Below are 14,751 nucleotides of genomic sequence, written 5' to 3'. Positions count from 1 at the left end.
CCAATCAACATTAATGTAGGAAACAAAACCCACGCCAGGTCAGCTGTTTTGCCTAATTCTCAACATAATAATGCATGAAGGCTAAGGCCTTGAGGGCCACCTCCGGGACTCGGGCTCTCGGTATGGTCAACCAACAAATCATCGCTAAAATGTTGTTTAATCAAGTGGTTGTCCCATCTTTATCTTTAACACCAGGTTATTAGGTGCATATCTTCTCATTCTGCTTTTAACAAAGAAGATAATAAATAAAGTAACCCTTGCATTCGGATCTCCTTTTTAAGGAAAACAACTTTGTTCATGGCATGCACAAACCCCATGCCGCTTCTTTATGTTTTGTTCATTCATTTTTCCTTGTTGCTATATATGTGGGAGTGTACTTGACAAAATTTAAGTATATTCACTGTCTGCTGTAGCTGCATGGTTAAATTCAAAATGAAGATGCTCTTTGAGACAGTGTCGCTTACACTCGTGTGATGAGACTAGTCTGGTCATAAACAAGTGAGTCAAAAAACAAAAATAGGATATACCAATCCTCTTATTGGTCGGTATGGTGGGACCCATTTAAGTTTGCATGATTGTTCGATCTTTCTTTGTCCTGTTTTTCTTCTCAATGATCGCAAGTTCAGAAGAAAACTTTCAATAACAGTTGATAAACATGGCAGAGTTGACTCAGCAAACAGAGCTCTATGCACAACTACCACCACAACCGAAAACAGTTATAACAGTAATATGGAAAAGTGTGTTAAGCTGGCTAACGTTCTTCTTGTTTCAAATTTTCATTCCTTCAATCACTCACCTTTTTTCTCTCTTTGCTTTTCGTCTTTCTTCTCCTTTACTTCCTTCTTCTTCTTCTGCTTCTTCTTTCAAACCTTTGCCCGTTGTTGAACTTGCACTTCAACAAGAGTCGGATTCTACTGTTACTGGGCATGTTAGCAGCAAGGAAAAAGAAGTTGGAAATGATGGAAAGTTTGAGAAGCTCACGGTATGATCATTTGAACCTTTTTCTTTTTGTTGTTTGGGTACTGTTTGGTGTGCTTGCTAGAGTGTATATTGTATTTAAGATTGATTAATTTGTGTTGGTTTGGTATATTGGGGACTGGGGAGAGAGGGACAGGACACTGATGAATTGATGATTATAAGTTGATAATAGAGGGAGGTGTCGTCTTATTATTCGATTTTCAAGTTCCGTGCAGACAGAGAATTGGAGTTGTGAATAATGTAAATTATATCTAACAAGAGAAGGAATGAAGTGATTGCACCATTTACTAGCTCGACCACCGCATGTATATAAACTTATGAAGGCATGCTACATTGTAATTGGACTTATGATGCATGCCACATAGTTATAGAATGTGGATTTTGTGTAACAATGCATTTGAGGAATAAAAACAGATAGGATTGATGACTTAAACTGAGCAGTGGTTGAATAATATCATTAAATAGTTATACAAGCCAAGTATGAAGATCTCTCCAGATCGACTCTACAAAAGTTTTCTTTCCGAATGTAATTCTCCACTACATCTGAAGCATATAAATGTATGTTTAATAGCTGAGAGTATTAACATGGAAGATTTATGCTACGCAGTCATTTCGTAAAAGTTTATAACTAGAAATTGGTTGTATGAACATATGGTTTTTAGCTATGATTGGTTATACTCGTTTGTGCTTTACCCTTCTCATTGACGGAAGTTATTTAGTTGTTGAATTCTTGGAAACTTGATCAAGAGAAAATGCTTCTTACATACATAGTTACGTCATTTACTAGAGTCTAGCTGTTGATTTGTATGCCTCTTGACACACAGGTGGTTCTAGACTTGGACGAGACACTGGTGTGTTCTTATGAGACATCTATTTTGCCTGACATTGTTTGTAATCATGCTATAGAATCTGGATTGAAGTGGTTTGATCTGGAATGTGTATCTTTGGACAAGGTCTGTGCCTGATACTTCTTAATTCTTTTTTCTTTGCCTACTGTATGTATTGTGGGAAGAAGCTTACTTGAATAAAACTTGCTGTGGTGAAGGATTGTGATGGAAAACCCAAGGTTAATCATGTCACAGTATTTGAGCGTCCGGGTTTGCAAGAATTTTTGGAAAAGATTAGTGAATTTGCAGATCTTGTGCTCTTCACTGCTGGCCTTGAAAGTATGGTGACCATGTTTGTGATTCGCTCACCATGTTATATCTTTGGCTGCTATGTTTCTTAATTTGTGTGATTTACAGTCTTTTGCCATCGTGCAGGTTATGCAAGGCCACTTGTTGACATAATAGATGTTGAGAATCGATTTGGAGATCGCCTTTACCGGCCTTCTACTGTCAGCACGTAAGTTCTGTTTCTATTCTGTAGCATTGCAATATAAAAGGGATTTGTGTTTGATAGTTTGTTTCTGTAATTCTGTTAGTATCAATATTATATGAATACGCTGAATTACAGATCGCAGGATCATTAGGAGGCATATGCACATTCATTAGTATCAGGCCTACTATCAAGTCGGTCCATTTTCTTATGCTCAGAGAAAAACTTTGTTTTTATATACCATCACGGCACCACCTAATATGTATACTGCTAAGACTCTAGGAGGTTCATTTTCATACTGTCATGTAGTTTCTTACTTTCGTTGGCTTTATATGTTTTATCCCAGAAAAATGACACACCTATAAGCAGACATATAATTATAGTATATCTATTTCTAATGATACACCTATAATGACACACCTGCATCGCCTGGATTCCGTTAATTAGCTTGCTGTATGCAACGCCTGGCCTGCACCAACCCTTTCGTAATGTCCTATTAGTAGGTCTTTGATCTAGGCTTAATGTTCCAGAGTCTAGGCTTGGGCATTATCTAAATTTTACAGCAAATTGAGATTGCTGTCTGTCTGCATACCGCATCCCTGCATTAATAACATACTCATGAGGACATTAGGAAAATTGTTTATGAGGATGCAATAGGTAGGAAGTATCCAAGAATGTAACCAGCTTTATTATTTATGATTAATGAAAAGGGGTAGGGTACCTCTCAAAAACCCCACTTTCCTATCCAAAAAAAAACATACTCGTGCTCTTTTTCTAAGTTCAACAGGTGCAGCTTCATGCCTTGTTCTCAACACTGTACGGCTGTACCTAATCAAGTTTTAGAATATGAGTATCCCGTTAGTCCATCGAAAATTTCATGCAAATTCTTTTGCAGACAGTATCATATAGTACAAGGTAAATAATAAAATCCTATGTCACGAAGTTTTTTTACTTTTTTCTTCTTTTTACATTAGTGTTTTAAATTATGGTAGTTGCTTAAGGTTAAGCTTACTTTTAGTTTATAGAATTTTTGAATGTGGCAATTAACAGGGAGTATCGGGAACATGTTAAAGATCTGTCCTACCTCTCTAAGGATCTACGACGAACTGTTATTGTTGACAACAACCCATTCAGTTTCGTGCTGCAACCGCTGAATGGGGTACCATGCATACCATTTTCTGTGGGACAGCCTTATGATGAGCAGGTACAAAATTTTGACCTCAAATTCTCTACAGCATACACGGAAAAAAAATTATGATCGAGATGGTGCTTTTGCACCTCCTCTTTAAAATGCTCAAATCAATTTTCCCATTCTGATGTGTCTTTCGGTGATGGTTCAGCTATTGGGGGTCCTCCTACCTCTGCTCAAACATCTCTCTCTGCAGGAAGATGTAAAACCGATTCTCTATGATAGGTTCCACATGCCTGAATGGTTCCAACAGCACGGAATCCCCACTTCCAACTGGGTAAAGCCTAACAGATTGAACCCCATTAAGCCAATTGCAAATGCATACACCATATATGATGGCATATAGATGTGATCTGAATTGGTGATTTCTTGTAAATGCCCATAGGTATTTTCGTAACCGGCCTTCTGATGTTTTCTAGGTTCATCACCGCGCAAATTGCCACAGTTGTTGTTAGAGGTTTCAAACATGTATGTACCTAGGATGATTGAATGTAAATTGTAATTAAGTCCTTGAATGAAATGCCTGGTGAGAAAGGAAGAATTCTTTAATTTAAAGCATTTTGTACGTGTAACCTAAGATTCCAAGTAGCTAGATGCAGTCACTAGTTGAGACCTTTCAGTTCTGTTGAGTTAAAGAAGAAACTGCAACTTACGTATTCTGAATTTGTACTTCAACTTTTTGGGCAGGGCTGGCCATCTCACGAGTCACAACTGCCTTAACAGTTAACTCCGCACAGTTCTATGTTTGTTTAACATGCGAGTCATATAAACTATGAGGACCTGACTGCGCGCGAATGTGGTTTGAATACAACTCATTAAATATTTTGCCAGATGCCCCACACAGACACCCAGAAGAAAAATGGCATTGCCTCCTAAATTCTGACCCTGATATTACTAAAATTAAGAAAAGAGAGATTTTCAAAATGAAACTTTAAGTGCAACCAAAGAGCTGAAATGGGGATTTCCTAGCCCATATAATACTTGTAATCTTGAAAATAAAACTGCTTCTTAGACGGTAGAATATTGTGGCCAATTCCAACAAGGCCTACTGGCCTACATACAAGAACTACCAAAACTGGAAGCAGATATCCTTGTTCCGTATTCCTCTAGCTGTTTTCTGCTGCAGAGCCTATAACGAAGTGCCGAGATCAATCAGCCAAGACTTCAGGCAGAGTGCATGACACTCCAGATATAAGGTCATTCAGCTGAGACAGAGTCAACAAAGAGCTGCACAGATTGGAAGGCCAGGCAATAAAAAGAAACGCAAATGTCAGTCAGGCGGTTGCTCTTTTGTAATTTTCAGAATTTACAATACAATGCTTTCATCTTTCGATTCATCTTTTATTTTATTTCATTTATTTATTTAGGTTTCCAGTTGCGAGTTCCAGTAGTCTAGGAAGACGCGAATAACATGAGCCATTGTGCCACTAATTAATAGGTTATAAGCTGATAGCTGATGCATTTCCTTTGGAGTCAGGCATACAGGTCTCAAATAGAAATAAGAATTTCGACCCATTGCACTTACTACAATCAACTCATATCGTGATTACTAACAAAAACGAATATAACTAATTGCATTAGATTGAAAACTAAGCTATCTGTATTACATGGAAGGGCAGTAGACTCCCCACTGCCCCTGATTGTCACGGTTTCAATCAAATGTTCCTTGTTTCTGACCTGGAACATCTTGTTAGGAAACTTATTCCAAAAATATATTTATTATTAAGTAAACAAGAAAATCAAATTGATATAACAAATATATCATAAACAAACCTTTAGTTCAACAAACAAACAAACATTTTAGTTTAACTAATGAACTTAATTTACCAATGATTAAATCCGAGCCTAGTGAAGATTCACTATGTCCTTAATGTTGGGGATTATACCAATACCAATTGATTCCCCACTACACAGATAACTTGTATTTGAACACAATTCAACTCCGGACAAAATCTAAATATCAACTACAACCTATACTAATATGCCCAACTCGCTAAACAACTATCAACAACAAATAATAATGCTCACAAAATTGAAACCTACCTAACCATCAAGCGGTAAAGGCAAACCACAACACAAAGATTTACCGTGGTTCGCCAACAAAACATTTAAACAATGATGCCTACTTCCACAAGAGTCCAGGTTCTTTATAAAGTGGGAAGGAAGATTATTAACAGAGTCGAAAATATTGAAGTCCAGAAAACGGTCAATCTTTTAAATTAAAACCAATCTTCTTTCGGTCTCTCTAACCTTACTAGATCACTCTTATCTCTTTACGTTAAAGGGGTTGTATCTCTACGTGAGAAACCCTTATTTTCTAGTTTTAAAAAGGTTATCTCTCAATCTTGATAGCTTTCAAGATTGGGTTTCTCTCTCTTTGTTTTAGTCCGGATTCCAATCATTTATTTATTTAGGTTTCCGACTTGGTTAGGTTTTCCAAAACCTTGATTTTGGTTTTATATCCAAAACCAAATTTAACAAGGGTTAATATTAATTGCATTAGCGAAGCCCACGAAAATTAGACTTTGATTGGCAAATGTTTCTTTGGCCCTTTTGTTAGCTTATTGGTCGCGCAAATATTTAAACAAAACAAACATTTTAGGAGCTATGAAGCTCACTATGGTCGCGAATTCAATATGGCACGGTATTTGAGTCCAAACCATCGAGCTAAAACAACTATCAACAACAAATAATCTCACGAAGGCAAAACCGCAACACGATTTGCTCCTCGCATATCGCCGAATCGCTCGACATTTCTCTCACCTGGTTGTTTTCTCTCCTCATGTGAGGGATAACTCAACAATCTTCCCCTCGAGCGGTGAGGGGGATACCTCCATGCAATTTCAAATCAAGCAGAGGAGTCTGCTACCATTTCCGGCGGTAGCACAACAAATATCAAACTTACCTTTCGGTAAGACTTTGGTCATCATATCCGACCCGTTCTTGTCGGTATGGATCTTCTCGATACATAAATGCTTGTCTTCGAGTACTTCTCTAATCCAATGATAACGCACATGTATGTGCTTGGATCGGATCTAGAATGAAAACTCGGATTCTTGCTCAAGTGGATGGCGCTCTGACTGTCACATAGAACTACAAACTGTTTTACGCTTAGCCCTAGTTCGAAGAAGCTCTTCATCCATAGCATCTCTTTGCAACACTTTCGGTGGCTACAATATACTTAAAATACGTAGTGGAGAGGGCAACACACTTTTGCAACTTAGATTGCCAAAAACCGCTCCCCTCGCAAAAGTAAACGATAACCGGAGGTGGACTTCATCGAAGTCAACATCACCGCCATGTATGCATCGATTAGCCTTCAAGTAAGGGCTTACTTCCACCAAAACACAAACACGATTTGGAAGTGCCCTTGAGATATCTCAATATCCACTTAACACCTTCCCAATGCTCCCCCCGGGATTTGACAAAATCGCTTTACAACAACACCAACGGGCGAAAAAAGCAATATCCGGTCTAGTACACACCATGGCATACATCAAAACCGCCCATTCGCGGATGCATAAGGAATCTTTTCCATCGACTTTGCTTATGCTCACCCTTAGGACATATCTCTTTGGTCATGCGAACCGCCACCAAGCGGGATAACCGGCCCGGCATTGATCCATGTTGAATCTCTTCAACACCTTTACCAATGTAGCTTTTGAGAAAGCCACAACTTTCACTCTTTCTCGTCACGAGTGATCCGTGATCCCAAGTATCTGCTTTGTTTGACCCAAATCATTCATCTTAAAGGACTTGCTCAAGTTTTTCTTCTTGGATATCTTGTTGATGTTTGGGCCAACTATCAACATATCATCCACATACAAATAATAAAGCACTATGAAATCCTCATCCGGAAATCTCTCGAACAAAAGCACAATGATCGGAAGCGGACTTCTTGTATCCTTGCTTCGCCATAAAGGAGTCAAACTTTATGTACCCATCGTCTCGATGCTTGCTTCAACCCATACAAGCTCTTTATCGCTTGCATACTAGGTGCTCCTTGCCTTTGACCTCAAACCCTCCGGTTTGGTCCATGTAGACATCTTATTCAAGGTCTCCATGAAGAAAAAGCTGTCTTAACATCTAGTTGCTTTCAACCTCTAGGTTCATACTTGCGGCCATACCCAATACCACCCGGATAGAAGTCATCTTCACTGGGAGAGAAAATCTCATCAAAGTCAATCCCCTTTCCTTTGACCGAATCCCTTCACAACAAAGGTGAGCTTTGTGCCTTGGGTGAGGATTGTTTTCCTCATGCTTGACTTTGTATATCCACTTATTCTTGAGAACTTTTCTCCCCTCGTGGGTTTCTCAACTAACTTCATAAGTGTGATTCTTATGCAAAGAATCTATCTCGTCATGCATGGCCTTTCAACCACTTTTCTTTATCTGTACGCTTCAAGTGCCTCTTGATAGTACATAAGTTCTCCACTATCCGATAGTAGCGACGTGCATTATGTGGTGGATACAGTTGAAGCTAGTCTCCCTCTATCGGACCTTCGCTTGCCCCATCCTGGCGGTGCCTCGGGGAGGATGCACTACCGCCGGCTCGGTGGTGGTTCATGCATCTCATCTGCATCTTCTATACCAATAGGTTATATCCCATCATGAGTAATAGGATTCTCATCATGAGCTTCAAACTCATGGTTCTCTACTTTCTCAATGCTTTCTGCATGTTCCATAGTAGGAACTTCTGTTTCTGAATCAACAAGATCATTGGTGAAAGCCTGTAGCTTCTCACCCTCCTCAAAGTCTGCTATGGTTTGGTCTTCTAAGAACACAACATCTCGACTTCAGATTACCTTCTTGTTAATCGGATCATAGAGTTTGTAACCAAACTTTTCATCTCCATAACCCAGAAAAATGCACTGCGGCTTGGCTTTGTCATCAAGCTTGGATCTCTCATCCTTCGGAATATGCACAAATGTCATGCACCCAAATACCCTAAAGTATCCATAATCAACATCTCTGCCTGACCATACTCTCTCTGGATAATCACTATTCAGAGGTTTTGCCGGCGACAGGTTGATCACATGCACTACCAGACGCATTGCTTCTACCCAAGAGTTTCTAGGTAGCTTAGGGTGAGATAGCATGCATCTCATCCCTCTACAATGGTGCGGTTCATTCTCTCTCGCTATTCCATTCATTTGCGGTGTCTTGGGAACGGGTGCGCTTCATGACGAATCTCATGACTTTGGCAATACTCTTCAAATGGCCCAATGTACTCACCCCCATTATCCGGCTTAATATACTTCAACAACTTCCCGGTCTCTCTTTCCACCATGTTGTGGAATTTCTCAAACACGCCAAGTACTTCATCCTTGGTCTTCGGACTATAGGCCCATATCTTTCTTGACGATCATCAATGAATGTCAAGAAGACGGCTCCCTCCCGGTGGGACTTTACTCTCATAGGACCACATAAATTTGTGTGCACTAGTTCAAGGGCGATTGTCCTTTTGTGAGACGGGAATCTTTGGAAAGACACACCGTGATGCTTTCCTACCAAACGATGAGTATACATGTATTTAAATGTGTACCTTTAATGTCCGGCACGACCTTTTGCTTAGCAAGAACTTCCATCCCTTTTATGCCCATGTGATTACGGTCTCTTTGTGCCGCAGTTCGGATGAAGCTTCTTCTTTTACGCGTATTAAACTTACGCTTTATACAAACTAGCTGTGTTTTGTAAAAGAGCAAGTTTTCTTTCCTCGGCCGCTACAATGGAACCTCTGCTTAGTTTCCATACCCCGTTACCAAACGAGTTTATAAAGCCATCGTCATCTAATTTCCCAAATTTGAAATTAGGCTTAGCCGAATGTCAGGTACATGTCTTACATCCTTGAGTGTCAAGGTGTAGCCGACATTGGTTTCTATATGAACATCTCCAATGCCTATAATCTTGAGACTCCCTTTGTTACCCATTCTTACTTCACCATATTCACGGTTACTGTAGGTAGTGAAGAATCCCTCGTGGTGGTGTGTGACGTGATAGGATGCTCCTGTATCTATCACCCACTCTGTATCCTGACATGAGGTACTAAGATAGCACACACCACAATCTGACACAATTCCCACTAGGTCGTCGACTAGTGCGGTAGTATCTCCTTTATGTTTCCGTTCCTCGCACCATGTCTTCATGTACGGTTATTCTTCTCATCCCTCTTCGATTGTTGCGACTCATATCCGAAGTGGCCTTTGGTGGCACAATAGTAACATTGCCTCTCCGCCTTAGGAGTTCTAGCTTCACCCCCTAGATTTATACGTCATCACCTCTAGAAGCGAGATGGTTTTTTCGTTTTGACCTCTCCCCCGTTTTCTGCGTGAAAAGATCTCTCGAGTGAGAGGAGCCGCTTCTTGCACTCCTTCTAGTCTCCTCATTCAACAAAGGCGTGGTAGCCATCTCCATGGTAACAATTCCATCCTTTGGTCGCTCCGTGTAGAAACCGCTAATGTCTCCCAACTTTCGGGTAGAAAGCCTAATAGAAACAAAGCCTCAACCGTCTCCCAAATTGATCTTCATCAAATGCATCGATTGATGATATTCGTACTTCATTAAGATGCTCGGACATTGAAGAACCTTCTTGGTACTTCGTAATGCGCAAACTTCTTAACGACTAGCACTTTGTTTCCACCCGACTTCCTCTCATACAGTTTGAGTTTCTTCCCGCGGTCGGGCGTAGTCTCTTGGGACACATGGTGAAAGAACACATGTCGTCAATCCGGCGTCGAATGTATCCAATCGTTTTTCTGTCAAGCTTTTTCCACTCAGCCTCATCAGTCTTTTCTGGTTTTACTCCCTTATTCTCAATGGGAAGTGTTAAGTCCTTGCAGTATAGCAAGTCTTCCATCTTGGCTTTCCAGATGGTGTAGTTCTTCCTATTCAGACTCATCATGCAAGTGTTCACGGAATGGTCCATCTCTACAAGTTATTTAACCTCAAATCTTTCTCCGGGGAATTTCATCAAACACCTTCTGACCAAGATTCGGATAACACCCTAGGCTATTCTAACCAAGGCTCTGATACCACTTGTTGGGGATTATACCAATACTAATCGATTCCCCACTACACAGATAACTTGTATTTGAACACAATTCAACTCCGAACAAAATCTAAATATCAACTACAACCTATACTAACATGCCCAACTCGCTAAACAACTATCAACAACAAATAATAATGCAAAGTAGTAAAGGCAAACCACAACATAAAGATTTACCGTGGTTCGGCCAATGATGCCTACTTCCACAAGAGCCGGTTCTTTATAAAGTGGGAAGGAAGATTACAATCTCTCCTTTTAGTCTCTCACCTTACTAGATCACTCTTATCTCTTTACTGGGTTGTATCTCTGTAAAGGTTATCTCTCAATCTTGATAGCTTTCAAGATTGGATTTCTCTCTCTTTGTTTTAGTTTGGATTCCAATCCTTCTGACTTGGTTAGGTTTTCCAAAACCTTGATTTTGGTTTTATATCCAAAAACCAAATTTCACGGTTACTGTAGCGAAGCCCACGAAAGTTAGACACGGGCGCTGGGTGCGCTTTGAGCGTCGGCGCTAAACATCTGGAGCTATGGCGGTGCGCGCCTCATATGGCTGGTCGCTTCAAACACACTGAGTCCACGAGCGAGTGCGCTCCTCGAAAGCTTGCAGCGCCTCGACATATCAACGCCGAATCAGCTCCGTTTCTCTCCAGCTCTGTTTCTCTCCTCATGTGAGGGATAACTCCAACACTTAAGACAGATTTTCCCCCTCACGGTGCTTGAAGGTTGATGGAAATTGTCTCCCAAGATAGAACACATTTCCTTCTATAGAAAGGTAGCACTTCAATTCTATAGAATCAGCGAACACAACATAGTATTTGGCTAAGAACAGGGAGAGAAAAGAAAGATCAGAACTCTGTGTGATCTGGTGTATCTTTCTCTCCAAATTCATCCACTATTTATAGGTGAGTGGTGCCTCTTCGAAACAACACAGTGACTTTTGGGAAAAAGTAGGCAACTCTTTGAAAAGTCACATGTTTCGAAATGACACACCATTTCGGCATAAAGTACTGTTTTGAACCAGTGCCTATTTTGAAAGGTCACACCTTTTCGGCATGATGCACTATTTTGAAACAATGCACATTTCAGAAAGGTCGCACCTTTTCGGCATAATGCACTGTTTCAAACCAGTGCACCCTTTCGAAAAAGTTTTTCTCACTTTTCGTACTATTTCAAGAGAAACTCATTTCATCTCAAGTGGGGTAACTTGGGAGACAAATTATTCATTCATATCTCAATGGATTTGTTCAAATCCATTTTTCTAACAATCCCCCACATGAATGAAAATGGTTTCTTCTATCATAAACATCGGATTTCTATTCTTTTACAAATGAAAAGATACCGCATCAGGTCAAGTAGCATGGGAGGCCTTGAACTTGCCTTAGTGAAAGATGATCGGATTTAATTGGATGATCAGTAGACTTCAATTAATGTCCTTGAACTGTCAGCCGTTTGTATAAACCTAGACAATCATCTTCACGCAATACTTTCTCGAATACTGTTGGTTCTCACGTTTGTATTCATTTTGGCCTTGAACACTTCTTGGTTTCAGAGAGTGTTTTTGAGACATTTGCCTTAAAATTCTCATAGAAGTGGCCCCATTTCACCTCACATAGGTGATTTCTATAAAGAGTATCCTGCAATACTCCACTTGGATAACATAACTTTTCAAGATATAGTAAATCGTTAAAAGCTTGACTTATCCTAGTCTCGTGGCAGATATGTTCTGTCTTATATAGGAATGGGTTAAAGTATATTATTACTTTCCAGTGCTAACTGAGTCACAAACATAATTCAGTTGGCCCTTTGAACATAGATCTTGGGATCTCCAGTTAACTGGTTTTTCCATTATGAGGACTCTTGGTTGATTATCTCAAAGGCTTTAAGCCCATTCCCCTTGATAATTTTTCCACTTACTCTCTTGTTAAACCTTTTGTAAGTGGATCCGCAATGTTATCTTTTGACCTTATATAATCGATTGAGATAACTCCATTTGAGAGCAATTGTCTAACGGTGTTATGTCTACGACGTATGTGTCGAGACTTCCCGTTATACATGCTACTTTGTGCTCTACCAATAGCGGATTATATTGGCTGTCACAGTGTATACACACTGCTGGCACAGGTTTAGCCCAATTTGGAATATCCTCTAAGAAATTTCGAAGTCACTCAGCTTCTTCTTCTCTAGCCTTGTCCAACACTATGAATTATGATTCCATAGTGGACCTTGTTATGCACGTTTGCTATGAGGAATTTCCTTGAAATTGATGCATCTCTCCTAGAGCAAAACACCACATTTGATGTCTTTTTAGTAATACTTCAACAAATTTCCAATTTTGAATTGATTAATTCAAAAAGATACATAATCCCCCACATTTTCCAATTTCTCATGACAAAGTCAATAAATTGGAAAACCATTTAGATATATGTTTTTCAAGTGAGGCATCTTGTTAAAGAATGTCACATATCATCCATATAGTGTCGAAAACACTTCTAAGACCTCAATTTTGCTTACAAGTATGCTTACAAAACAATATCTTAAGCAATCTTCTTTATTGGCACTCTTTGACGCAATAGTAAAACACATACATCTTACAAATAATAAAATAATTTTAGAACCCTTTTAGCACCCGCCATTCCTAACATCTGGAATGAAACAATGATTCTCGGAATCTTGGATCATAATCCCCCCCAAGTGTGGCATTACCACCACCTTGTTTGCTTTCAAGAAGTCCATTCCAAGAATGACTTAAAAATGGTCTAAGCGAGCTACCATCAGGTCCACCTTTCCTCGCCAGTTGTTCATCTTAATGTCAACTTCCAAAGCGAGTCCTTTCACCGGTTCGGCTTCTTGGTTCAAGCCTCTCATAAAGCCTTTACATTCAGTGAGTTTCAATCCAATAACCTCGGATATATACTCAGAGATTAATGTATGAGTTGAACCAGTATCCACCATTGCTAGTAGACACCCATAGTTGTTGAGTTCCACATCTACGAACATAAGGTTGTCATCGGGGACCAAAATGTTCATACCATTCAACGGACTAGTAGGTCTAGCAAATGCAATAGGAACAACATGAATAGGAGAACATGGTGGTGTTGTCATTTTTATTCTGAAATAGAAATACACTTTGTTATTATTTAAAACCCAAAACAGAAACATATTCTGTTTAGTAAAAAAGATACACTCACAAACTAATATGTGAACTTGCTTCTGTTTGAGAAAGAAAGAATGGGCGTCAAAAGTACATTTTCAGTAACAAATCAACAGTGCATGAGATGTCCTTTTCAGAAAGTTCAAAATTGGAAGGTGTGAAAAGCACCTTGTTGTTTATGATTTCCTTTACTAATTATCAAACCATGAAATGGAACCAATTTACTGTTCTTAGTAATAGACAAATACCATGCTTTTAACCGTCTGGCGCTAATAGTTGCCACTTATTTAGTTTTGTCCTTTCAAACTTACTTTTCCAACATGTGTCCTTTCAAACATGCGTCATTTTGAACATGTGCACTTTTTACCTTTTACTAACTAGAAGGCCCAAGCCATAATTAAAAAATTGAAAAACTATTAGGCTTAGGCGTTGCTTACTTTTACTGTTCCACATATTTCCAAAAAAAAAATGTGCGACTTCAGTGACCACCCACTATTTGCACATCTCAAAACCAACGCACATTTCGAAAATCCATTTGACCAACTCACTATGAATAATCAAATGATTAACTGCCACCCATCTTTTGACGGTTTTGGCATTGGCACGCGATCTTGGTATATATCTTTGAAGCGGTGTCTACTTTGACTCCCAACAATTTATTAAGATATCCAGAAATTAATATACACTTAAAACGAAACTGAAATCCAACTTATCGATATTCGAAATATTGCAACCCTGTGCGTTTCTGATTCCTCATATGCTTGAAGTTTACTGGTATGCTCCATTCGAAGACCACATCTTATATAAGCGTAATACGATTCTCCATGGCAAGAAATAATTTTGCCACTTATCAATCTTTGGACCACCGCAACGACACGTTAACAAAAACCCACTTCAAGATTGTTAGTGTATTTACAATAAGTATAGCCAAAATTAATTTCAACCAAATTAATTCAAAAAAAAATAAAGAAGAATTTGTCTTAAGATTGTTAGGAAACTTATTCCAAAAATATAATTATTGTTAAGTAAATAAGAAAATCAAATTGATATAACAAATATATCATGAAC

The 14,751-nt window shown here is 39.2% G+C and overlaps 1 protein-coding gene across 2 annotated transcripts; it reads left to right on the top strand.

Moving 5' to 3' along the window:
* Positions 1-516: 516 nt before the first annotated feature.
* Positions 517-4,039, top strand: LOC147489679 (uncharacterized). Of its 2 annotated transcripts, XM_086572769.1 has the most exons (6): positions 525-982; positions 1,803-1,931; positions 2,024-2,144; positions 2,241-2,322; positions 3,346-3,499; positions 3,636-4,039. In XM_086572769.1, exons 1-6 carry the CDS (start codon positions 656-658, stop codon positions 3,828-3,830), a joined length of 1,008 nt encoding a protein of 335 aa, XP_086428895.1. In that variant the 5' UTR covers positions 525-655; the 3' UTR covers positions 3,831-4,039. The 2 variants fall into 2 exon arrangements, with proteins under 2 accessions (XP_086428896.1, XP_086428895.1); XM_086572770.1 differs by lacking the exons at positions 3,346-3,499; positions 3,636-4,039 and adding an exon at positions 2,434-2,646 and having other exon boundaries at positions 517-982.
* The last annotated feature ends 10,712 nt before the right edge of the window (positions 4,040-14,751 follow it).

The sequence above is a fragment of the Coptis chinensis genome, chromosome 7, assembly GCF_015680905.1.
Source record: "Coptis chinensis isolate HL-2020 chromosome 7, ASM1568090v1, whole genome shotgun sequence".
In the NCBI taxonomy this organism is placed as follows: Eukaryota; Viridiplantae; Streptophyta; class Magnoliopsida; order Ranunculales; family Ranunculaceae; genus Coptis; species Coptis chinensis.
Note: the sequence above shows the minus strand (reverse complement) of the source record. Positions and strands in the feature narration are given on the sequence as shown.

Coding starts and splice junctions, on each gene's coding strand:
- LOC147489679 (XM_086572769.1), top strand. CDS start 656: ATGGCAGAGTTGACTCAGCAAACAGAGCTCTATGCACAACTACCACCA. Junction 2,323..3,345: donor CGGCCTTCTACTGTCAGCAC/GTAAGTTCTGTT, acceptor GGCAATTAACAG/GGAGTATCGGGAACATGTTA. Junction 3,500..3,635: donor GACAGCCTTATGATGAGCAG/GTACAAAATTTT, acceptor GTGATGGTTCAG/CTATTGGGGGTCCTCCTACC.